The sequence below is a fragment of the Camelus bactrianus genome, chromosome 1, assembly GCF_048773025.1.
Source record: "Camelus bactrianus isolate YW-2024 breed Bactrian camel chromosome 1, ASM4877302v1, whole genome shotgun sequence".
NCBI classification, from domain to species: Eukaryota; Metazoa; Chordata; class Mammalia; order Artiodactyla; family Camelidae; genus Camelus; species Camelus bactrianus.
The window spans coordinates 56,253,949-56,281,477 of NC_133539.1; the positions used below are offsets into that span (position 1 = coordinate 56,253,949).

Consider the following 27,529-nt stretch of genomic DNA (forward strand, 5'->3'; position numbering starts at 1 on the left):
AACGCCCATAGGCAAAGATAATTAATCTAAGTAGAATGCAGAGCAAGTGCTGTGCCTATTCTTAACAGCTATTCTTCCCAAGTTTTCATTGTGATAAATGTACAATATAGACACTGTTCTCTGGTCATACACAAAATACACAAACATCCAGTGTTAAAAACTGATAAACCATGAACACTCCTAAAGAGCAACCCTAATACTGGCTCTCAAGTAATCTATTAGTCATCTACAATTATTTGCAATGTGTAAGCCTAAATAGAGGACTAAAATGAGACAATGCTATGGATTTGTTGAAGAGTTGGAAGAATTTAAGTCTATTGAAGTGCTCGTGTGCAGTACATAATTCAGGAGAAACACAAACATCCTTTCCTTAGCTACAACAGAGCTAGCATTCAGAAAATTTCAGCTGCACCAAATAAAGACTTAAGAGTTTTCCTGAGCTCTACCACACATAAAGAATATCATATATGTGCTGATATTAGCATTTAACTATGCAATGTAATTTCTCCCTCTAACCTCAATTACTGATTACAGTCCCACAGAAGTGTGATTTACCAAATGTCCACTTATCCAATTTAATCTTTCATTATTCATAAAATGGTTAAGAATACAGGAATATTTCCTTTTCATCCACACCTCCTTATCTTAAGGGATAGTCCCCTAAGCTACAATAATTCCTGCCTTTATTGACACCTACGCAAATCCAAATCCTCCTTTAACAGTACCTGCCCCTCCATCCCCTCTAGTCCTTCTGTCACCTTTAAAGCAGGCTTCCTTTCCCCCTCTACTAATCACACTGGAGACCTTCCTTATCATACCTACAGCATGTGAAATAGCTTTGAACACCAATAGCACAAAATCAAGTATATGCTTATATATTATATATAGTATTCATATTTGATTCAGCTAAGTTAGTTTTATCACTTATAAGTTTCTCAAAGAGGAAGACTGTATATTTTAGTTCTTTTGCATCCTTGATGGTATCCAGCAGAGCACTGATTACATAAAAAGATATGTGTTTTAAAACACAAATAAGTAAAAAAAAAAAAAAAAGGGTTTTACCTTCTTTTTCAATCCACCATCAACCCTATCCTGTGCCCCACAAGATATCTTGAAATTTGTCTTAGCATTCTTTCTTTTTTATATTAGTCTTCTTAAATATGGATTAGCCACCCTAGCAGCTGGATTTTAATGTGCAATAGTTTCCAAAGAACTAAGAGTAATGCTAGCATAAACAGAGTGAGGTCTATTCACATAGGAAACTGGATGTTAGAAAAGAAGTGACTATTCTAGCACAAACAAAAATGTAGGTAGAAAACTCAGCAGATAACATAGTGTATTTATAAGGCAAGTGATAATGTATTAATTGAGTGTAGCAGGCATAGGGGTTGAGTAATAATACAGAAATTGATTATCTAAGCAACAGAACAAAACAGACAAGTGGCAAACAGGAATTCTAAGCCCACTTGAAAGGCATTTTTGTTAATATGTGAAACTATAGTTAAAACAGGTAAGTTTACCAAGTGAAAAATCTTGTATTCTGAGGCTCAAGGGAAAAAAAAAAAGGATGATGAAGAAAGTCTTTTTTAAAAAGTATAGCAGTGTTTTTGGTTTAGCTTTAAGCATACAGAATAATAAATATAATAATTAGTTCAGTCTAGTCTAATTCTTTTGATGGCTGAAGTGACTTTAGAAGTCAATTTCCTACTTACTGTTAGCTAGTTGGAAATACTAGTATTCATTCATTTTGCAGTATGTGTACTATGTTCTAAGAAATCACATATTATAAAGATCGATTTTTGTGGATAATGCTTTCTGGGATACTTAACCAATGATCCACATGGTCCCCACGTAACCTACAGACACTTAACTATGAAGTCAACTACTATGTATGCCAAAAACTTAGCAAAAAAAATTCTAAAGTAATTGATACTCATTTTATCATTCCCAATACCAAAGAGAAATTAGGAACCCCTATAATACATATGGTATGACTTGGTAGGTACTACAGGTGTTATGTGGCGGGAATAACCATGGAGAGCTTGGATAAATAGAAAATGTTTCAAACGGAGAAGTGAGATTTGAGGTCTTGAGAAAAGGTCAAGATTTGGCAAGCAGAGAAAAAGAAGAACATTTTAAGTGTGAAAAAAAGACACTAGCAAGAGGTAGAAACAAATGTGGCTTCTCTGGGGAACAATTAGGTGAATAGTTTGATTAGAACAAAAAATTCAGTGAAGGTACATGATCCCTTCAAAGTTAGCAGGACAACACGCCCATATGTAGCTAACATTCTAAGTAGCCCTAATCAAATTGGAAGAAATTAGGGCCTTTGGGATTCTAATCTACTTCCTTCCACTAACTATATGTATCATTTATGAATTTCATTACTCTGAAAGAATATACAGACATCTGTGTTACCTAACTGACCTCACAGGATTATTTACTACTGGGTCAAAAGGGGAACAGTTGTCTTAAAGAACTTTAAACAAAAGGTTTAGCAGAATCAGGTACTCAAAATAGGGATGAAACTTATATATTACAATATAACTTTATTAGAAACCCTTAATCTACCGTAACTAAACACTAAGCTTTTAAACTCATTGCCCAACCATATGCATTTAAGGGTGGAAGAGCTGGACAAATTGGGAAAGACTGGGCTTAACTGACCAGATGACTCAGGAAAGGTTAAGAGCAGGACATAGAACTAAATCTCTTGCTTTTCTGTAAAGAAAAAGTAGAAATGATTAGGAACAGTGACTGGATACTCTGTCATCCAAACTGGGAAAGTGAAGAGTGTAAAGGAACATGCAATTAATAATTACACTGGACAAGCATGAACTGGGACATGTGATCACTCTTGTCATTATATATATGTCAAATTTTCCTAAATGCAATGAGGGATCAGGGAAGAATTTTAAATAGGAGGGACAATATCACATGTGCTTTTAAGAAAGCTGACTTTGAGGCCACCTCTCTCTCTCCCTCACCTTCGGAGACCGCCAGCACTCTGTCTACAGAGTATGTATCTACTTTTACTTTAAACTGAGCACCCAACCCCACCTCGTGGCCTTTCTCTCTTGCCTTCTGAAACAGCCTGCACTCTATGCAGTACGCATCTCTGCAAATAAATCTACATTTACCAAAAAAAAAAAAAAAAAAAAAAAAAAGCAAGCAAGCTGACTTTGACAGCAATGAGGATGTGAAAGATGTGAAGAAGGGAAACCAGTTAGGAGGTAGGAGGTTGTTTTTTTTTTTTTTTTTAAACAATTTTATGATATAGTGATGGCTTAAACTAAAGCCAGGGCAGTGGACATAGGGAGGACAAATCTCAGGACTACACTGGAGGTACAATCTTTACATTTATTCAGAACAAAAATGAAATAATCCTTTATATGCATACTTTATTTCTGAAAGAATCTAAAAAAAAAGATACAACAGCTAACTGCTACCTTACAAAAGACAAAACTTGATGCACAAAGGGTGGGAGCAGTGCTTAAACCAGATCCTTACTTAATACCTAGCAGACTGTCATTTAACCATACCTCCACGTACTAAACACAGAATTTAAGCTTCCTCTCTCTTCCAACCAATCTTCGTCTCCATTTAATTCTCAAATTACTTTTGTTTTCACTTCCTTTTGCTTTCCATCTGGCTTTTATTCTTTTCGTGTACAGCATACACCAATGCAGAGGTATTTATCCTCCCCACCCTCACTCCCAATGTTGGTCCCTATTTCAAAACATTAGTACATATTTCTTTCCCAACTTAAGCCACAAATGCTTATTCAATGAATGAGGTTGTTCTGGCCATTAAGTAACAGTCAAGGGCATCTTACTGGAGTTTTAAAGTCTCAAGATTCCTGCCATATATTATACTGGGGTTATTTCATCATTTTGTTTGCCATCTTTCTTACACATCTGAATACTCTCGACCTCAATGTTCATGGAAGATATTTTCTCCCTTGATGTTTATGTCTGCCTGCTCTTTTGAAGACACGAGCTCCTACTTCTGAGGATACAGCCACACTACTGCAGCATAGGAAACGAGGGTTCACATGTTCACAGCTTCAGAAAATGGGGCTAAAGCGGGGCCTAACATAAGACCTCAATAAAGGCAAAGTAGCAGACTCCTGTTTACCTGCCTTCCAAGGGCAAAAAGATCTTTTCTTTAGAGAACAATATTATGTATGTTTAAAAAAAAAAAAACTCCATGAGCTGAGTAGCGTTAAGAGAGCATTTCTCAAGCTGGTATCCACTATCACAACAGAGGGGAGAGAGGAGTTAGTTCCCTCTAGAAATTTTAAATTTTGTTATTTTCATCTTGACAATAACCTATTTTTTAAAATCAATATAAGCATATTCAGGATCACCTAGATGACAGAGTAGTACCATGGAATTTCTGTGTTTGTATGTGGTTTAGTGTTTACAACCACAATAACACCAACCTAATTGTGTACACTAATGAGTAACTAACATACTATTACATAATAAATGCATTTGTACCAAATGAGAACCAAATTATGTCAAGGCACACTCTATGAATGAAGGGTTCACAGGAGTTTGAAGAGACAAAAATAGCTGGGAGAACTGAGTTATTATTCTACATATGGTACAGGAAAGGAAACCTAAATAAAACAAACAAAAAGGGGTTTTGTATAGCTTATTTGCATTTGAAAAAGATGAATGCAGGATACAGAAACATCAGGTGTCCATAAGGGCAAAGGAAGGTGTCAAGCACGCAAATTCAACACACTCTTCTGCTACCTGCATGTTAACTGATAATGAACCATTCCTCACATTCCACCCTGGCTAATACCTGTGTTGAAGAGATATAATCCAGGGGAAAAATGTAGAATATGACATTGATGGCACTAATATTGATGGCAGTCTTGATTTAAAAAAAAAAAAGGACCAAGACTGCTAAATAAGATCTCCTGACCTCATTGCAGCATTATATTGCTCAGAAACTCTGTATTAGGGGTCACATGTGATGAATACTTAGATTAAATTAAACCAAAAAAAGCTTTGCTTAAATACAGAAATGCAGAACAAAGAAAATAAAATCACCTACACTCTTCTTACTCAAACTACTGTCAGCATTTTGGAATATTTTCCTATAGTAATTCAATACACAGAATTCTCTTTGCTTTTTGTTTCTTTTTAACATGGCTGAAATCATAGTACACTACAAACCACTTGTTATAAAACTTAATTTGGAGTAACTTTGCTTGACTCAAACTGCAACTAAGTCTCTAAATCCAAATAGGTCACCTAGGATTCTCTGAGTTTAGAACCAGTGAGAGACCCTAACAATCTGACCAGATTCAAAAGAAATTTCAAGTACAAAGATCAAAGAATGATTTATCTCAGAACATTTAATGTTTACTATAAACTTAAAAAGAGGGCTGGGGACAGGGCAACATCTTGGTCAATAAAAGCTGCAACCTGTAATTCCGGCACTAAAATACTACTGAGATCTTTGATTCTAAATAGTAAAATTAGTAACAAAGGATTTTCTGAAGTGAAGAGAGGTAATGATATTATCATAACCTGAAAAAAAGTAACCTGAATCATAATACAATTTAGAAAGAGAAAGAGACATACTTTGAATCTGCAAATGTAAATTTTCACTCATAGCCCCGAATTACTTCACCTCTTACTATAAAAGATCTATAATCAATTAAATGAACTTGTCAATGTTCACAACAAACTGTTATACATGTATTTTTAATATTAAAAAGTCTGTTTGAAATCATATTGAAAGCTGAACACTTCTAATCCACAAAAGTATGTAATTGGGAAGGGGGCTACATGGCACATAGCTAGAAGTTTAAAAGATTTGGCATTAAAACACACACACACACACACACACACACAAACACATACACACACACACACACACACACACACACATACACAAAGAAAGGAAGCTTAATCCTGGCTTTGTCACAGCCACTTATGTAATCTTAGATGAGACATTTGCTATCTTTAGCTAGTTTCAGAATCTGTAAAATGAGAGATTCACTCTCACTTTAAACCCTATTGAAATTTTTTTCCCCTCTGCACACAATTTCACAAATCAAAATGACATGAAAACAAGTTTTTTAAAAAATCTCTCTAAAATCATTTCAGTTAAGTATCAAAGCAAAACACAACAAGTTTTCTCCTAAGTTAGACTTTTGCTCTTAGAACAGGCTCCATCTAAATGTTGAAGTTAGGCTTTTTCAGTGGCTAGAGACATCCTGTTGACATATCAATTGCTTTCTCCTAGCAAGATCAAATCTTCGTTTTCATTCCTGCTCCCAAAACACCAATAGGAAAGTAAACAAGAGAAGAAAAACACAAAATATCATCTGTAATAAGCTCTATATATTAATAGTTTAAAAAAGAATAAAAATACATAAAATGTATATTTTATATGCTGTATGATACTGAATAGTAAGAATCTGTAACTATGTAAAGAAATTACTTCTGAATTTTAACTAGTCAAAATTTACCTGTAAGAGCCTGTTCCTAAGTGAAATTCTTTATTTGAAGGATATGTATACATACTGTTCTCACCCTAAATAAAAATTCAGGCTGGAAACTTTCTACAGGAAATCAATGGAGATGAACCTATACAGTGAAAAACTGAAGTACAACTACCCAACCATTTTCATACACAGAAGTGCTGTTGTACTTTGTACTCTGGTAGCCGTCCAGTCTCAAAATAGTTTAAAAACAATGAGAAATCCAACTTCTAGTTAGCTACTGGTTCATGTGCTTTATAAAAAAACTCTTTTTTGACTCACCTTAGTCCAAGGATGTGCCTTAATTTGAGGGAATTTGAATTCTGTGTAGTTTGGGTTCATTTCTCTAATTTGCTCCCTTGTTGGTGTCCCCAGGACCTAAACAAAGAAAGTAAATTATTGCCATATTTTTCTATACACTTAGAAATATAGTCTTTATGTTTTAATGTATTGGTTTCACTAGAAAAAGGAATTCCAAAGTTACAAAATACTTACTGATTAAATAGAGCAGATTTTGTGAAAGCCTTTAATTCCCAACTGACTACAGAACCTATGCTATATTACCCTATACAGACTTTCATGATAATAATAATAATAATGGTAAATCAGGGTTGTAAAAAAAAGATAACTCAAAAATATTCAAGTGAAAATACGCATCTTTATTCTGTCTAGAAAAACAACCTATCGCAATGACAGCACCTAAAATGAGAATATCTTTTATTCATTTAGTAAAGTAAGCCAAAAGTTTTATTATCAATAAATTAGAAGAATCTTACTCAAACGTGGTCATCAATAATTTCATTCAACCACTGAACATTAAGTGTATGTCCCCGTGTACTAGGAACTACACCACGATACATGAAGGACACAAAGAACAAAAGATTTCCTGCTGTGATAAACTTACATATCTGTGTGTGGAAAAAAAGTATAACTACAAGATGAAAATATATTGAGCACTTCAATGCCTCCAAAGCTGTACTAGGCACCAGAAAAAGGAAAGTAAATGGACCTGTCTGCACAAAACAGACGATGGGAAGAAACATTAAATACTATAACCAGCACTCTGAAGAAAGATTACATATAATACCCATCTTCGTAACTCTAGGGCCCAGTTTAAAACAAGTTTGTTGAAACAAAATATTAAGCCATGTACAATTCAAGGATATTGAACAGAAGGAGTAAAATGTAATGATAAGTACTTGATTTGTGGCAATCAATAATCAGGGCAAAGTAAGAATTTCAGTATTTTTGTCATTGTTTTTGGTTCTAATTCTCCAGACTTCACTAAAACTTTCAGAACTTAATCAAAATCTTAAGTTTCATCCTTCAAAAGACACTCTTAAGAAGACAAAAGGCAAGCTACAGACTGAGAGAAAACATATTCAAAGGACTCTTACAATTCAAAAACAGGAAGACAAACAACCAATAAAAATGGACAAAAGAAAAGATATCCAGTGCTGGTGGAAATGTAAAATGGTACATCTTAGAGAATACTTTGGCAGTCTGTTAGAAAGTTAAACATATACTTACCATACACTCATCATTCCCACTTCCAGCTATTTACCCAAGAGAACTGAAAGCATATGCCCATACAAAGACTTGTACACTAACGTGTATAGCATCTTTTTTGTAACTGACACAAAGTAGAAATAACTCAAATGCCCACAACAGGTGAGTGAACAAATAAATGGTAGTATATTCATACAATGGAATACCACTCAGTAATAAAAAAGAACATGAATGAATCGAAATAACTATATACTGAGCAAAAGAAGCCAGACAAAAAGTACCCACTGTATAATTTAATTCATATGGAATTCTAGAAAATTTTCTGCCTATAGTGACAGAAAGAAGATCCATGGTTATGAGGGGCCAGAGGGAAGTATTACAAAGAGGCACCAGGAAATTACTGAGGGTTATAAATATGTTCATTATGTCGATTTCATGGTGATAGTTTCATGACAGGTGTATACATATGTCAAACTCACCAAATTACATACTTTAAATATGTATATATACTTCATTGTATGTCAATTATACCTGAAATAAAAACTTTCAGAAATTATTTAAATATTAGAATACATAAAGTTTGAGTAAGACAGGTGGAAAGAACATTGAGCTATAGAACAATAGTATTATTTGTCAGTATAAGTCAAAAAAGAATCTAGTTAACTATAAACTGACCTTTAATTGCCTTATAACTTCTGAGCAAACTCCTGATGTTATTAGAAATAAAATTAAAAAGATGTGCAAAAATAATCTAATTATAACACATCATTCTAACTTCTATATCTAACATTGTTCTGGGGGAAAGCTCACTCTTAGGGCACTGAAAATAAAGTTATATTTCCAGTAATAAGACTTCCTTTCCTTCTTGTAGTAGAATTCCAGCTTTACAGAGAGGAACAAGATATCTAGCACTGGGAAGGGAACTCTCTGGCCTTTGCAGCTGTAGCTATCAGACATCTGTAAGTCAGGAACTATCCATACTTAACATATGAAGGCTAAAAGGAATCTTAACTTAGTTTTTATTTTTAAATAATAAAGCAAGCACTTACATTCTATATTAGATCTTTGATGAAGGGTGTCTGTGTGTATATGTACTGGGGAAAAGGGAAAAGGGTGAAAAAGAAGGGAGAGTGAACTTATTGATAATTCTGCCTCCCAAATGCAACTCCACTGGATTCTTTCAAGTGCTAAAGAAAAACAACAGCAATGATATGAAAAAATGAGTATTTAAAAATGTATACACCTTCAATAATCCTATCACACACTAATTCCATTTTAAGGCAAATATTCTAACCTATATATTTAGAGGAACTATACATTTATTCTCTGTAATAACACAATATTGCAGGCAAAAGCAAAAACCTAACATTGAATTAATAAACTGTGATGTAGTTATCCAATGGTATACTAACTAGCAATGAAAATAAATGAACCAGAGCTACACATACTTTATGGCTGAATCTCACGTAGTGGTGAGTTTTTACTCAACAATGAATATATAACCTGCCCTTTACAAAGTTTAAAAATAGGCAACACTAAACTATATTTTAGTTTACATAGTAAAACTGTGAAACTAAACTGAAAGCATAGAAATATCTAGAAAAATCAATAATAGATTAGCTTAACAGAGAGGACATAGGAGGAAGGATTGTGACTGGGAGGGGCCTAAGTAGTTCCTCTAATTCAAATTCTTAATATGAGTGGTGGTTACATGGATAGCCACTTTATTATTATGCTTTAAACTGTACATTTTTATGTATTTTTGCAATATAATATATTTCACAATAAACAAAATGATACCTAAGAAACGCCCACTCTTGAATCAGTGAGTATTTTTTTTGTGCAGTCCCTCTACATTTACTGAGTACTCTGTTAACACAAGGCACAGTCCTAACTCCCTTGGAGTTGGTAAGAATGCCAAAAGAAATGAGGGATGTATGCTGTCCATTAGTATATGCATCTTTTTACTGTATGGAGAGAGATCACCTGAACTTATCAACCATTTGGCTGACTTTCCCACAGGGGCTATGTGTGAGAATTCAAGAATTACACACTGTGTAATGAAAAGGCAGGCTGCTTCCTGAAGTGAGTGTTTCAACTCTCATTATGCATTTTATTATAATCTAAGAATATTCCAAATGGAAGTAAAGCTGTGAAATACACAATAAAACAGGTGAGAAACATATGACATATACACAATGTTTACTTAACAAAAAAATTTTAATAATTTATTTTATGTGAAAGCACGAAGGTATACTACATGTGTGTATATGTGTATTAACTCCCACATTCTCCCTAAACTCACCATCTCACAGTCATTTAGAGCTAAACATTTACCCCAAATTTTATAAATGAAAAATTTCAAACATGAGAAAAGTTGCATCCTTTTTTTCTAAATAGTGAAAACACTCTCCTCTTATATCAAATACCCATGTGTATGATTAACATTTTACTATATTTGGTTCATCACATTTCCACTGATCCACTTTATTTTCTGATGCATTTGAAAGTCAGCTGCAGTACCTGTCAGCATACATACAATTAAATAAGGTTCAATATTAATGACTTTGTAATCCAGCATTTTTTATATACCTAGAATCCTCTTTCACTAGTACATGGATGTGAAAAAATCTTTTACGACAATGGGAAATAATCTGCTTTGATGACTGGTGATGATATTAAAAGATTCTGAATAGTACTTTTAATTGGTGGTCAGAGTTTAACTGTATTTTTACTTTAAAAATGTAGGTATTTGTGACTTTTAAGGAACTTTATTACTAACTAGTAAATGGAATCATTGATATATTCACTATCAATTATTTACAAGCAATTAACTAAATAAACTAGTCTCACCATGAAGTGGCAATGGAGACCTTTTTATCCCTTTGTTACAGCTACATGACCTTAAATCACTAAGGGTACTAGATACAGAAAGAGAGATTCTAACGTCACAGTCTATGTTTAATTTCTCTTACCAAATATTCAACTACTGTATCATTTTTCTTTTTCTTCTCTCTCTCTTTTTTTAACCTTAAAACTACATTCTCCCCAGGTTGGCTAATAGAGCTAGAACCAAGATGGGAGATCCACTAGTCTATGGGTCAGCACTTTTTTTTTTAAAGGGCCAGAGAGTAAATATCTTAGGCTTTGTGGGCCAGAGCAGCTCTGCCTCTTAGTCAACTCTACCACTGTAGCACAAAGTAGCAGTAAATAAAAGTTAATCTGCAAAAACAGGCAATAGACTTTGTTTGGTTCCTGGGCCCTAGTTGCTGACCTTTGATCTAGTCCTAACATTCTAGAGATGAGAAAAACTGAGACTCAGAAGGAACAACTTTCCAGAGGTCAGAACTAAACAGAGGCAGAACTAGAATATGTCAATCTTATCAGTGGCAAACCAATTTTAGGAGATGATATTGAAGAATTTGTTTATTGACTTGGTTGGAGGACAAACAATTTCAGTTTTTAATTTTGGTAGTTGTGAAAAATGTTGGTGCTATTAAGCATGAAGGAATAGAGCTGGAAGAGAAAACAGTAGTTAATATATTCAAGACGAACCTGGAGGAGTTCTCCACCAAGGGGTGGATATAAGTATATAATTTAGAAGAGAGCTTGAGGCTAGAACCTGATGTACAGCTATTAAGGCGACTACGAGGGTAACAGGCAAAGCAGGCTGAAGGAGAAGAGTGCTGAAGATGGGGACTCAAAAGATACAAATATATGGAAAACGGGAAATTTAAAAAGAAGGATGATATAGAAGTCTAAGAGACTGGAAGAAGTTCCCACAGACGATGACACCATGGAGGACAAGGAACATTTAAAGGACAGAGAGGTAGGTACCTGACACAACAGCCCAGGTAAAATACAGATCAAATGGTGTTCACTAATGCTGGCCATGAAGGCTTCCTTTCTGACCTTGGCGAGATCAGTCATGAGAATGGCAAGCAGACTGTAATCACTTGAAATGACTACATGAAGACAGCATGTATATATTTTCCTTTTAAAAGGTCCATCAGTGAGGGAAAGGAAAGAACAAAGAGAAGAACTTTTTTACTGAGCACCCAGCATGTAAAGCTCTGTGCTACGTATATTAATTTTCTTTTCTGATTTAAACTTTATAGATACTCTATTACCTCATTTCACACTTAAGAGAAGCCTAAGGTTGACTGAGGTAACCCGACTTCTCAGAGTTACAGTTTGTCAACAGTAAATAAGGGATTCAAATGCATGTGTAGCTGACTCCCTAAAATGGTCTACCTAATATTAAGGACAGAAACAAGAAAAGGTTTTTTAAAAATATATGCTTTTAAAAAAACACTTTATTAAACTCCATTGGTTATACCATAAAATAAAACCTAAATTCTTTGGAGTTGTGCAGGATATATTAAGATTTCATAAGTTCACAAGACTATAATTAAATGTTAAAAAATAAAAGGTTAGACTTTACTTGACAACTTAAAAAAATACAATTTAAATAAAATCTATCCATATCATGGTAATTCAACTTAATACAAAGAATATCTTGAACTGCTAATATTATGAATTATAGATCTCAGGCAACAGAATAATATGAAGAAATACAGGCATCTAATTTGCTAAACAAGTTCAAAAAGTGTAACAAATCTCCAACTTACTTTATACATTTTTGTAAAGATTATTTTAATAATTTAGCAATTTTGATAAATCACTATCAGGCTTTTTTAGCTGCAGGTTTTCACTGCTTAAGTATATCTGCAATACCAAACATACAAGTTTAGTATTTTGTCTGTGAGTGATTGTTTCACAAGTATAGAATTTTGACTGGAATGTTAAATGGTGGACAAGTACTAAGGATGTGCACATTGTAAGTAATTTTACTGAAAGAACTTTTAATCTCAAGGCCTAAGTTACAGAGATCATTGTTATAGAACTGCTTTAGGTATAAATACTGTGAGTATCTAATGGGGAGCCATAACTAATTTAAAGTGGTCAAATGTAAACTAAAAATCTTATATAACACAGTGCAATTTCGTATAACTTTCCATCAGTTGTTCAAAAACTTTGGAATGTCATGCAAAGGTTTGCATTATTTAAAAAAAAAAAAAAGACTATTACACACTTCTGCTTCTAGTCATTACTAAGTAACTGATACCAGAATTGTCCTCTAGGTATAAACAACTAGAAAAATGATTGACAAAATATTCTTTAAAGAAGAAATAAATGTGATCCAAAAGGAAGAGGGGGAAAAATATTAGTCAACCTACACAGATCTAGAAATGACAGAGATAAAAGAATGGACAAGAGAGGAGTTTAAAATAGCTATTGTAATGAGGAGACAAATGGAAGACAAAAAAAAAAAAAGAACCATACGGTAACTGTATAGTTGAAAAATATGGCATGTGAAACGAAAACTTCCCTGGAGGTTTAACAGCAGACAAGACACCACAGAAGACAATCAATAAACTTAAAAAAAAAAAAAAAAAAAAAAAGGGCAATAGGAACTATCAAAGCTGAAGCATGGAGGTAAACAAAAAGGCTAGAAAAACATATGTACATATGATTGGAGTCTGAAAAGGAGATTTCGGGAACAGACACAGAAAAACTATTTGAAGAAATAGCAGCAGACATTTTTTCAAATTTGCTGAAAATTCAATAAAAATCTCAATGATGCCTTAGCAGTATAAATGTAAAAATAACACACCAAGTCACAATCAACTAACATAAGCCACTGATAAAGAGAAAATCTTTCCCAAAACAAAGAGACACATTTTACAGAGTTAACAAGAAGAATGACAGCTGACATCAGAAACAATGCAAGCCAGAAGAAAAGAGAACCTGTCTAAAGAATGAAAGAAAAAAGATGCTAAAAACCAAGAAATTCTATACCCAGTGAAAATATCCTTCAACAGACATTATTAGGCAAACAAAGCTAAGAGAATCTGTCACCAACAGTTTCACTACAAGAAAATACTTCAGGATGAAAGAAAAGTATTCCAAATGGACGTTCTTATCTATACAAAAACAAAGATCACCAAAAATGGTAAATATACAGCCATATGCATGACATTTCCCCCTTGCTTTTAAGTTTCTTTAGAAGAAAATGAGTGTTTAAAGTAAAATAATAAAGTACTATAGAAGTAAAATGTATGATAACAAAAGGACAAAGGACAGAAAGGGGAAATGATAATAATACTGTTTAAGGTTCTTACTTTATACGCTAAGTGGCATATTATTATCTGTAGACTGTGACTGAGTATGATGCCTATTTTCAATCTTAGAACAATCTCTACAGAATGCAACATGGAGGTACGGCTTAAAAAGCCAATAGGGAAAATAAAAATACTCATTATAGCCATAGGGTAGCAGTAAAAGAGGGGGAAAAAGAATAGTAAGAGGAAAATGAATATGAACCTGGAATACTTAAATACAACCATATTGATAATTTCACTGAATGTACATGGACTAAACTCTCCAATTAAAAGACAGAAATTATCAGACTCAGTAAAAAAAGAAGACCTATGTATATATTGTTTGCAAGAAATGAATTTTAAATATAAAGACACGTAGATTAAAAGGATGCAAAAAGATACACCATGTAAACATTAATCATAAAAAAGATGACGTGCCTACATTAATATCGGAAAATGTAGTTTTCAGGACAAGGAAATTAAACAGAAATAAAGAGTGTCATTTCCTAATGATAAAAGTAATTTTAAGACTAAACTTAAACATATGTCTGCAAAACTACTTGTAAAAAACACAGAAGCTTTACTCACAGTAGCCAAAAATGAAAAAAAAATCAAATGTCTATCCATAGGTGAATGGATAAACAAACTGTGGTTTATTCACAGAATACAACTCAGTATAAAACAGAATAAATAAGTAATACAAAAACAGGGATGAATCTCAAAAACATTTTGTTGAGCCCAAAAAGCCAGATACCAAAGAAATGTACTATATGATTCCATTTATATGAAACTCTAGAATAGGAAAAACTAATCTGTAGCGACAGAAAGCAGACCAGAAGTAACCTGAACCAGAAGATGGGAGACTGCCTACAAAGGCATAGGAATAGGGTGATCAAATGTCCCAGTCTATCTGGGACTATCCTGGCAAACCTCTCAGTCTGGGGCAAACTGGGACATTTGGCCACCCTGGGCTATACACAAGAACATTTTCATTGTGATGGAAATGTTCTAAACCTTGACCAGGATGATGGTTATGCATGTTTGTCAAAATTCATTAAACTGTACACTTTGCTACAATAAAATTGCTAGATTTTATTATATGTAAATTAAATCTCTACGATGCTAATATAAAAAGTAAACAGAACATTATGTAATTTGTCATGCCTTTACTACACTAACTACAACCACATGTTTATCCTTCTTTTGTTGCTATTTTAAGGCTTGCTCGCATTAAAAGTATCAGTCTGTCAAACCCTATAATCAGAATTACTTTATATACATATGTGGAGTCTTTTAAGAAAGCAAAAGTATGAGTTACGATGCAAAAGAACGTAAGATGGCAAAGGTAAGACATAATCGAGAGGCATTAAAATTTTTTTTCAGCCTCCTAAATCATTCACTCATTCAAAACATTTATTGAGTTTCTATCCTCAAGGAGCTCTACAGCAGAGAAACTTTGTATATATATCAACTACAATCAGCCAAGATCAATACAACAAAATAAGCATCAATGATGTGTGAAGTGGAAGTGCAACAATGCACTGGAGTAAGGAAAAGATTCAGGAAAGGATTCTGGAAGGAGAGACAGAGCTAATTTTACTTAAGGAATCTAGGAAGCAAATGAGTCAGGCAGCACATTCTATGCATTCTAGGTATGAAGTGGAAAATGGCATGATTTGGGTAACTACATTAATAGCAGAGTGCTAACAGAGAATAAGGACTGGACAAAGGATGAATGGCAACATTAGAGGATGCAAGTTAAACAAGCAATAGACTATGAAGAGCAAAGATTCTGAATTCATCACCATCTGCAATCAATTCCACAAACATAAAACATCCTAATAAATCAACTATCCCATTTCTACTTCTGAGTATATTTTTAAGTTTTATACTAAGTTTTTATTAGATTCAGGGTGTATTTCTACCTGATTTATTTCAGTTGATTTATATTTGGAAACTCTGAAATCACATAAGCATTTATAGATTAAAAAGGTATATTTGACAAGGACCTTATCACTTTAGACACAAAACAAGTCTTGAGTTCTCCTGAATTTTAAGAGATGGAAAGTAATTTTTACCAAAACTTTTAGACTGAGGATATGCTTTAAAAAATAATTATTTTTAAGATTTTCTAGAAGCCAAGTTCCTCTGCTACTTAAAGGAAATGAAACTGAATGTAATGTTTATACACTTTTCTGTAAGTATAGTATCTCACACAATAAGAGGGGGGTGTTCAAAATTATCATGCCATTAGGAAGAGTAGTATTCTGTTATTTGTCATTAGAAAAAGATCTTTACATTTATTGGGGGGAAAAAAAAAGCATATATTTCAGTCCACCATCCTGGAATATCATGGGATGTAGTGGTGGAAAGACTCAAAGAACCAGAGATTAGCCTGTCCCATCCCTTTGGGGACACTATTCATCCTTTATGATTAAATCAATTGTTTTATTTGTACCCAGTGCCATGATATTTGTCATAACATTTAAAAAAATTCTTTCAATTACAAAGTTAGCCAGACCCCAAAACCCCAATAAATATCAACTCAGGAATTATGATTTATGTCCCCAAAGATTTAGAGCCAAAAATCATCTGACAAAGGTGCTCAAATATAGCTTTCACACACTTGTATTTTAATATCTCAACGCCAGAGGTCGCCAAACTTCAACAAGAGCTGTATGTGTAGTCTTTGAAGCCAATGTGAAGTAAAAGAAATCTTAACTAGAAATTTGTGAAAAAGATTATGAAAATGAATATATATATGTTCCTATGTGACTGAAGTATTGTGCTATATACCAGAAAATGACACATTGTAAGCTGATTATACTTCAATATAAATAAATGAATATATAAATACTTATACATAAATTTGTTATTCCTTTGCTTAAAATCCTGCAGTGGTTTTCAACTGCCTACAGGATAGTGTGTTCTGGCCACTGCCGACAGCTCCAGTCTTCCCTCTCTTGGTAAACTCATATGCTACTACTTCTAACCATTCAGAATCTTAGGCTCAAACCATAAAGCAACACAGAATAGATCTGATTTCTTTCACTAAGCATCTTTGTCCAAGTCAGTGTGTTATGTCCTCCATTCTTTTCCTTTTTCTAAGTGGTAAACCTTTCCATGTTTCAAAAGTCAGCTTAAGAGTTACCTCTTCTACGAAGCTTTTCCAGATAGCACTACTTCCAAACAGGATGATTCTGCCTTTGTACTCTGCTCAGACTTCTGGGATCATACCTGCCTTACTCTACCACCCTCAGTTGTTCCCTTCCTCCCTTCAATGGGTCTCTGAACTCCTTGAGGCCAAGGACCTCCTATGTTCTGGCCCAGCATTTAACACAAATGGTTCACTAAATCAACATGTAGTTAAAATGGCATGCACTCTGAAAGACTAAAGGGATACACGGCCAGGCCTATATATAATAAATTCAATTAAAACTTTTTAAATAAATGGATAAAAATTGTATAATACAGAGGCAAGAGATTATATGTAGCACGGTTGAATAATTAAACATCTTTATTTCTTTTCTGCATAAAAGAACTGTTTATTCAAGTTGCGTAATTGTCAGGCTGACTGCTTATACCATAAACTTAACAAATTTCTGTAAAAAATTAGAAAACAAGTCACTGAGCTATTCTATTTCAAAATATCAGTGCTCGACTGACATTAGAATCCTACTATACATTTTCACTTCCAGAGGACTGATATAAAATGTTATTCCCTCTGGTATTTCCCTACAAAATTCAGGTTCTCCTTTTTTAAATCCACAGATACAGGCAGCTAAAACACTTAACTCTCAACACATACAGATTTTATCTAATTTCTATCTACCCCTTTCCTATAATATAATAGTGAAATTTGGTATAAGACACCCCCCTTCTTGTGGTGTGTGTAATGTTTCCTTCTCAAGGTTTCCTTCTGATTTCCAAAAAGCAAGGAACCAAAAAATAAATAAATAAAAGCTATAGCAACAGCAGTACAAGTCTTAAAATCCCATAAGGAACATCAATGGAAAAAAGAGAAAGCTGTCATGTTATTTGAACGCAACTAAACAATCTGGCTAAACTATTTATTCAGCCTAGGAGGGTAAGCTAGTACAGGAGGGTTCCCTTGTGGGTCCATGCTTTACTCCACTCACTCTTGTACCACGAGTCACTTAACTTGATCTCAGTTCTTCGCAAAACTACGGTCAGAGTTTATTGCCTTTTTAAAAATACAGCAGAAAGAGCAACATTATTTTATCAAAAGTTCCATACGCAGATGTCGTCATTCTTATCTTTTATAAAAAATAACATCTTTGAGATATACATCATATATCATGAAATTTACTCCTACAAACACCTCAGTGATTTTTTATTAGTATATTCAGAGGACCATTACTGCTATCTAATTTTAGAACATATTCATCATCCCAAAATGAAACTAAGTACCCATGAGCAGTCACTCCCATGTCCACTCCCCCTAATTTCTGACAAACACTAATCTACTTTGTATCTACCAATCTGCTTATTCTGGACATTTCATATAATTGGAATCACATAACATGTGGCCCTTTGCGTCTGACATTTTATTTATCCACTCATTAGCTAATGGACATTTGAAATGTTTCTATTTTTAGGCTATAAATAACGCTGCTATGAACATCTGTGTACAAGTTTTTGTATGGATAAATGTCTTCAGTTCATTTCTATGAATGGAATTGCTGGGTCATATGTCAACACTATGTATAATATTTTGAGGCTATGCCAAACCATTTTTTGTTTGCACCACTTTACAATTGCTCCAACAATGTATGAGAGTTTCAATTTCTCCACATCCTTACAAACACTAGTTATTGTCTGTCTGTATTTTAGTCATCCTAGTGAATGCAATACAGTATTCATTATGATATTGATTTGCATTTCTCTAATGACTACCAACATTGAGAATCCTTTCTATGTGTGTATGTGTGCTTACTGATCATTTGTACGTCTTTGGAGAAATGTCTAGTTAGATCCTTTGCCCACTTTTTTTTTACTGGGCTGTCTTTTTATTGTTGAGTTGTAAGAGTTACTTATTCTGGATACAAGTCTCATATATATGATTTGCAAAAATTTTCTCCCATTCTGTGTGCTGTCTTTTAACTTTCTGGACGGTGTCCTTTGAGACGCAATTTCAAAATTTTGATGGAGTTCAGTGTATCTGTTTTGTTTTTTTTTTGTCACCTGTGGTTTTTTTTGGTCTCATATCTAAGAAACCATTGTCTAATTGAAGGTCACAAAGATTTATACCTATGTTTCTAGGAGTTTTATAGTTTTGGTTATGTTTAGGTCTGATTCATTTTGAGTTAATTTTGTATATGGTGTGAGGTAGAGTCCAGCTTCATCCTTTTGCTTATGGATACCCAGTTACCCAAGTATCATTTGTTAAAATAACTATTCTCTCCCCATTGAACTGTCTTGGAATCCTTGGCAAAGGTCAACTGACCATAAATGTAAAGGTTTATTTCTTGACTCTCAATTCTACTCCATTGATCTATATGCCTACACTCATGTCAATACTATACTGTCTTTTCCTCACTTTTCCTGAGTTTTAATTGACAAATAAAATTTTAAGACATAGAAAACATAAACAGTGGTGATTTTATATACATATATATCGTGAAAGGAGTCCCTCCATCTAGTTAATTAACACATCCATCACACCTCACGCTTTTCTTTTTTCTCTTCCTTCCTTCTTTTTTGGTGAGAATGTTTAAGTTAATAGTGTTATCAACTATAGTCATCATGTTTTACATTATCCTCAGATCTTATTCATCTTATAAAGTTTGTACTCTTTACCAATCTTTCCTCACTTCCCCCATCCTGCAAGCCCCTGGCAACCAATTTTCTACTCTCTGTTTCTATGACTTATTTCTTTCCTTTTTAGATTCTACATACAAGTGATACCATGCAGTAGTTGTCTCTCTGTCTGGTTTATCTCATTTAGCATAATGCCCTAAGATCCATCCATGTTGTCACAAATGGCAGGATTTCCTTCTTTCTCATGGCTGAATAATATTCCGTAGTATACACACTGTTGTGATAGCTGTAGATGTGTAATTAAGTTTCAAAAATGGGAAGTATGTCTTTATTCTTTGTTTTAAAGATTGTTTTGACTCTCATTTTTGCTTCCTGAATAAAATTTTATTCTTGGCAATAAATCCTCTCCTTCTCCTCAAAAGGTGACTAATGTTTCGATTATGCAAAGCATTCAACATAAAGTGAAAAAGTCATTCTTGGTTAGTATATATGCACAGGAGTCAAAAGACCTTTTTTCTAGGTGGATCTCAGCCACAGTGGTATGCTCAAGGAAGGCGTATATAACAGAAAAGAGGCAGGCAGGGATTAGAATCTCTTGGGTTACAAAAACTCACTGTATTCCCCAAACTTTAAAAAAATCACACCCTGCTTTGAGATATGTAAACATTCTATACACACACATCACCCAGCTCTTGCTTCATTTGAGAGTTACTAACACTCTAGTTCTTTGTAGCATCATAAGCCAAGATTTTCTTCATGTTCTCCTTCTATTACATGTAACAATAAAAAATTGTTTTAAAGATATGAAATAGCACTCAGGATGCTTTTAACAAAATAAATACCCCTCTACAAGGTTTCAGTGTTTCTTCATATTTTTCCCACTACTCTACTGTTAAGAATTATTGCTCTCAAAATTCCTATCTTTTGCTAAATAAGGAAGCAGATTCTTTAGTAAAAACCTGAAATTAGCATCTAGATTTTAAGTGCTGCTAACTTGACAGACTTCTGTCCCTATCCCATCTCTCACCTGTCCCTTTACATATTTTGTGATTACTTCAAAGAAAAATAATTAAACTGGGATCCTGAAATTAATCAAATACACAAAAGATTTCAAAATGCAACCATGCAGAAGAATCTGCAATTGATAAATAAAATGCATCATATCCCCCAAAGAGTAATCCTGTGGATGGTCTTCTGACTCAGGTCCTAAAACATAACTATCAGTACATCAGTTTTGAATGATGATGTCATGAAACCTTGTTTTACGTGAAAAGTTCTTTGCATAAACAAAATATATCCTGACAACTTAGTAAATCACTATACTGCTTTTTGGGGGGAAAAGTAAAGATTTCAAATGGATACCATTATTCTTCAGTCAAAAGCTAAACTATGCTACACTGTCAGGAAACAAGACACTTTTCCATGCCTGAGCACAAATACCTATAAGTGTATACAGATTTAACCAAGTATGAGTAAGTTACTGTAGAGCCAGTAAAACTTCACAGTCGTAACTTAAAACTGATGTTTCTTCCGGTCTATGGACAACATATTAATGTAAAGATGCAGCCGAGGAGTTTTACATGAAAATCATTATTTTAAAACTCATTTTAAAAACGTTGACATTATGTGTGTAATATTTATACTGCAGGCAGTTACTACAAATTGCAACCCTAGTTCCTTGCACTGGTATAGGGATATTTAACCTAGGGTTTCTGGATGAGCTTCAGAAAACCCTAAGTTCTACCTGATGTTATATGCAAAACTCTGGCATGTATGCTTTTTTCTAGAGGAGAGTCCATTATTACAGACAGATTTTCAAAGAAGTCCACGATCCAAAAGCTACTAACAGTTGTTGCTCTAGTCAGTAATAAACATGGAAAAATTTAAATAATAATATAAGAACGAATTAAAATATTTTAATTATAGTTTTTATATATTACATATAATACATATTACAAGTAAAAATCTGTACCATAATGTGTAATAGGGTGTGCCTACATGTTCTGGGGATTGGAAAAAGGAGATACAGTAAGTTTAGTATGTTGTCCCTGCAGTCTGTTAACAACACAAGAGCTCTATAATATGACAGCACAAGAAATGTCACCAGGTAACATGTGATTAAATTCCAAATGCACATTAGCAAAGATAGATCATGGATCCATCAAAAAACTTGGAAAAGTATTTTATATCTATTAAATCTTGATTTAATCAATGTCTTAGACCTCTGAGAGACTATATGATGGTGAAAATGTTAAGCCAGGATAGAGTGCTGAACAACCTATAATACGGAGATAACTGAAATCTAAAACGTTTGCTAAGCAAAGATGATGAAAATAAGACTTAGCTGTACTTGAAAGCAAAGAAAACCGCTATCACAACCTTGATTATTTTAGATGAAGCACAATTAAACCTAGTCCAAAGATACCACAGACTGATTTGGTATATTCATTACAATAAGATTTAGGGGCTGTTTCCTTTATTTTGTGGTCCCATTTTAAAAATACTAACTTAGTGTGTTGTAGACAGCAAGTTGACATTAGGTATCACACTGTTTTCCCCAGAGCTACAAAATTCCATGAACAGAGGACACTAACCTAGCAAAAGATCAATCAGACAGGAATTTCCTACCACCCAACCTCTCCCAGATACGGTACTGGTGGTAATCATCATCATCATTACCTTTTGAAGATTAAAATAAGGATTAAATGTAGTAATATATGTCAAGTGCTTAGCCCAGTGCCTGGTGGAGAGGAAAGTCTCACTGAGTGGCAGCTTTTATGATTAGCAGTAGTTGACCAATACCTGAAAATGCAGACTTCTGAGGAGCCAAAGAGTCATCAAATTGGAAGATCAAGAAAACAATTATTTAGACAGACATCTGTAGTAGAATGCAGCTCTCTTCACTCTATGTACATTTTTTTCTTCTATTTTAAATATTTGGGTGGGGTGCAGAATTAGGGTTTTTTTTTTTAATGGAGGTACTGGGCATGGAACCCAAGACCTCATGAATGCTAGGCATGCACTCTACTACTCAGCTATACATACCCCCTCTCTCTCTATGTAACTGTTTTTATTTGTTTACTAACAAAACATTCCAGCACAAAACAACTGAAAGCATCTATTTTTTCATAGTTTCTGGGATTGCAAAGAGATGATTGTTAAAAACTAAAAAGTGAAAATCCTCTTTCTCTCACTCCTTAGTCCCACCCTCCACTGCTAAATCTTTTTCTTTCTCAATCTTTTTTGATAGGCATCACAAGAAATGAAGTCCACTTACTTAGCTATGATAACATCATCAAAAGATTATTTAGATCTGTTTTCTACTTCCAAATTTCTAAAGTTTCTGCTAGAGGTAAGATTTTACTAGTTCTTCCTTGTGTTAGAGCTATCTAAACAAATATTTAAATCAAGTAACTACTGCGAAGAGAAAATTAATAGTTTAGTAAAGTTGTTTTAAAGGAGAAATTATGTAATTTTAATTGCCTTATAACAACTTCATTATTGCAAATAAATAAAAGTTCCTGCTTAGAAAGTTATAAAATAATGAGGCAAGTCTACCACATATAAAGTCTGCTGTATGATTGTTCATTTTTTGCATAAACTCAAATTCAGATAAGAGTATCTATTTACTGGAGGTCAGCCACCTCCAGATACTCCAGAGGAATCCCCCTGAGGTTTTCAAGAGAGAAAACGGAAAGACTGCAGAAAAGAAGAGATTAACATAGATTCCCTAGTTACCAAAAAGACTAAAAGATCATGACTAGTATCTCAAAAAAAAAAAACCTGACACCTGAATTGGGTAACTCTGAGACCACCTTTCAAAGAAAACTCAAACCTACTTCTTGAAGTCCTAATTAGCAAGAGTGACAACATTTGTTCAAAATATGCAATGTCTTAGTAAGGTACAACTTAGAAAGCTAACCTAGACAACTCTTTTTCTGACATACAACTTAGATCAGGAAAACAAACAGTTATCAGAATGAGAATTAGTTATGAGTTTTTATTTCAATGAAACATCAAATATATTAAACATTTAAAGAACAGATATACAGACAGGATCAACAAGATTTAGAGCTATATTAAACACACACAAAAGTCCTACAATGTTTATTAACCTTCATGCAATAAGATTTAGAGCTACACTAACACCCTCACCCCAAAAAACAATGCCTATTAACCTCAATGTAACATATAGCTAGCTTTGGGTCACCAAATGGGTGGTAAACTAATACTGATATTTCTTCTATCCTGGGCAGTAACATTGCTTAACACTATATAAGGGACTGAGAAGCTTGATATTCCAAATTGCCCTGGGATGTTAATTCCATTATCTCATATCATCTTTAAAACATCTATAGACAGTGACCTTGAAACTTCAGTAGGGTGATGACTATGTATAAAGGCAAGATGACAAGATAACATATAAATAAAAAGAGTGTTTTGTTTTAGAGTTGGCCTACTATGACAAGTGATCATGGACTGACTTGCAACAAGCCCTAGATAATAATGAAGTCTTAAGCTATCAATACCAAACTGACAGTTTCTACTAAAATTAAATTAAATTAGCACAAAATAATATTATCAGAAAACTGAACTACAAGGACTGACGAAAAGCAGCGAAATAAGTTCTGGACTTAAAGATTTCTAAGATATAATGGCAAGCATGAGATACGGACTTACCACAGACATCCACCTTAGTTTCATGAGCAATTTCATTTCTATCTTGTATGAATTCATTAAAGTTAATGACAAACTATATATCACCCAAAATTATGCACTATAATCAGTAGACAAATGACACAGTTCTAATAAGCTAAACATATATGACAAATGTAGAATGGCAATATGCCCAGAGAGCCATAGTATGGAAAGCTCAAGTGCATCAAGTGAAAGTCTGGGATAGAAAAAAAGCTGAATGGTTGTACTAACTAGGGATCAGCAAACTACAGCCCAATCACTGTTTTCGTAGGGCCCATGAACTAAGAATTGATTTTAAAGATAACCATTTGCAATCAATTTAATGATATGAAATACTGATTTTGAACCCCTATTACGAGAAATGTTATAGACGCCCCCAAAAGAACTCAATTCCTCTAACAGACTTGTATTATTATCTTAATTTTAATTTCATCAATGAAAAATTTGTGGGAATTTGTTTTCTCTTTTGTTACGTATCTTTAATATCCTTGATTTGCATTTTAGCCTACAAAAACCTAAAATATTTTATCTAGCTCTTAACAGAAAGTTTGCCAACTCCTGTATAACAACATTAATTTGAATAACAATAAGGAATATACAGGCTTTTAGGAAACAAAGAAATCAAACTATCTGAACTTACATCTAAGTGTAGTGTAGGAATCAGGAAAGAAGTGGATCTGTCAAACTAAGGTTAAAACTTCAATTTGAGACTAAAAGATGGTTACCAAAAAAGGATGGCAAATACCAGTGGTCGCAGGTGCAAATCATAGATTATATGGACTGTAAGAAAGATTCTTGATTACACACTAATGTTTTCAACCACACTTGCATGATACCTAGCAAAAACATCTTATCAAAAGTAACATTTTAATAAAATGAAGTACAAGGATTTTAAAATAACAATCATAGTCCTGTGTATAATCAGTAAAAACTGAGGAGCTATGGCTCAGTACAATAAAAACTAAATTCAAACTGTCCAGATACAGAACAGGCTGCATTCCAAAGTAGCCATCTGATGCTGGAAGTATTCAAGAAAACAATAAAAAAAAAAAATTGTCAGAATGTAACTAAGAAGTTTCTTTCACTGGATGGAGAATTGGACTATATAACCTCTAAGGAGATTTTCAATTTTCTGTGTCTATGAAACATTTGGAAAATCAAGAATAAAGCCCAAAAGACAGTAGGTATTGTTGCTTTGAACAAACTATAACCTCAGAATGAACCAACCCAGTAGTCTAAATATACAATATACACACTACATTTTTTTTTAAAGGGGTAAGAACTTATCTAAAGTCTCAAATATTAAAAACTTTAAAATCTTAGTGCTGCTGTTCTTAATGGACAACATTAATTCCAAGACAATAATACCTTGAACCTGGTGTTGTTAATAAAGGTGTTGATGGACCTAGTAAACAAAATTATATTAAACCTGAAAGTCAAAAATCTGCTTCTACCAAGGGGTCTAATCATACATACTCATTCTTTCATTTTATAAATACTTAAATATTGAATAAATATAAGTATCTCCTATGTGCTCAGCACCGTATTACGAGCAGAGAGTACATAGTAAGCAAAAATAGTTTGTGTTTTTATTCAGTTTATATTTTAGTGATCTATAGCTTTAACTATCTTAAATAAAAGTTATATCCCTTTCGTGCATCAGATAGCCAAAACAACTTTTCCAATATCACACAACAGAACAATAACTCAATTAGAAAGCAAAAGGCTGGGTTCTTATACTTCTTCTATGGCTGAACTTGCTATGTGACTTAGATCATTTTCTCCATTTCTTAAATTTTGTGTGTGTGTGTGCGCGAGATACGGGTTCTTAGAGACTAGCCACAAGATTACTTCTAGTTCAAAAATTTTGATCCAATTCTTCTCACCTTGATTATTTCCACCAATTGATCCACACCACTGTCCCCTGGAAATATCGGTTGTCCTAGCAACAGCTCAGCTAACACGCAGCCTGCAGACCATACATCTGAAGAAAAAAGAAAACAGGCTTATTAATACTCTGCAGCTTAAGTTGCGTGAAAAACTGTACACATTTTCTAATTTTACTTCGATCAGAGTAAATATCAGAAGGAAAGACTGTTTAATCCAAAACAGGGAGGAAAACGTCATCAAACTATCCCTAATGCATTTTAAAATTGTGTTAAACTTACTCAAGAGGAAACAGGACAACAAGAATGCTCCAATAAATGGTAATGTCTATTTAATTATCAAATATCAGATGTTCAAGTTTTCAACAACCAAGACAGGGCTTATAGTACAAAAACATAGGGCATGATTATTTACTTATCATACTTAAAAATAAGTCAAAGTGACACAATCTCTGTACATTAGCAGGTGCTTACACAGAATAGCAGCAAGGGTTCAACCTCCTATACACAAGGTTGTAAGCCAATGCAAATTCTGAGAAAACATCTTAAGACTTTAAACTGTTGACTTTTATGTTGTAATGTGACTGATAGAAAAATGTGCTTAAATATATTACCATTTAAAATGCAAAGAAAGAATACATTTTATTTTACAAATTACAAAATAATTTACTTTTAAGTCGAAGCAGAAACCTCAATCCTAAGAGAAATCTTTAAAAACAATTTAACAAGGGGGAGGATATATAGCTCAAGTGGTAGAGTACATGCTTAGCATGCAGGAGGTTCCTGGATTCAATCCCCAGTACCTCCTCTAAAAACAAACAAATAAATAAACCCAATGACCTCTCCCACAAAAATAAAAAATAAATAAACTAAAAATTATTTAACAAATTTTAGTAATTTATAAATAAATGTAATGAATTAAAAAAATAACCGAAAGCATGCATCCTGGCTTACCCAAGACAGTGTTGGTTTAGATCTACTGT

The 27,529-nt window shown here is 33.6% G+C and overlaps 1 protein-coding gene across 3 annotated transcripts in view; it reads right to left on the reverse strand.

Annotated features, from left to right (window-relative positions):
• The window catches only part of GSK3B (glycogen synthase kinase 3 beta), a 167,619-nt gene that overhangs the window by 33,271 nt on the left and 106,819 nt on the right, over positions 1-27,529 (reverse strand). For all 3 annotated transcript variants that reach the window (XM_045507257.2, XM_010970860.3, XM_010970861.3), the window contains exons 7-8: positions 26,547-26,644; positions 6,791-6,886 (exon numbers count right to left, since the gene is read on the reverse strand). In XM_045507257.2, the coding sequence (XP_045363213.1) occupies positions 6,791-6,886; positions 26,547-26,644 (194 nt within the window). The remainder of the gene's footprint in view (positions 1-6,790; positions 6,887-26,546; positions 26,645-27,529) is intronic.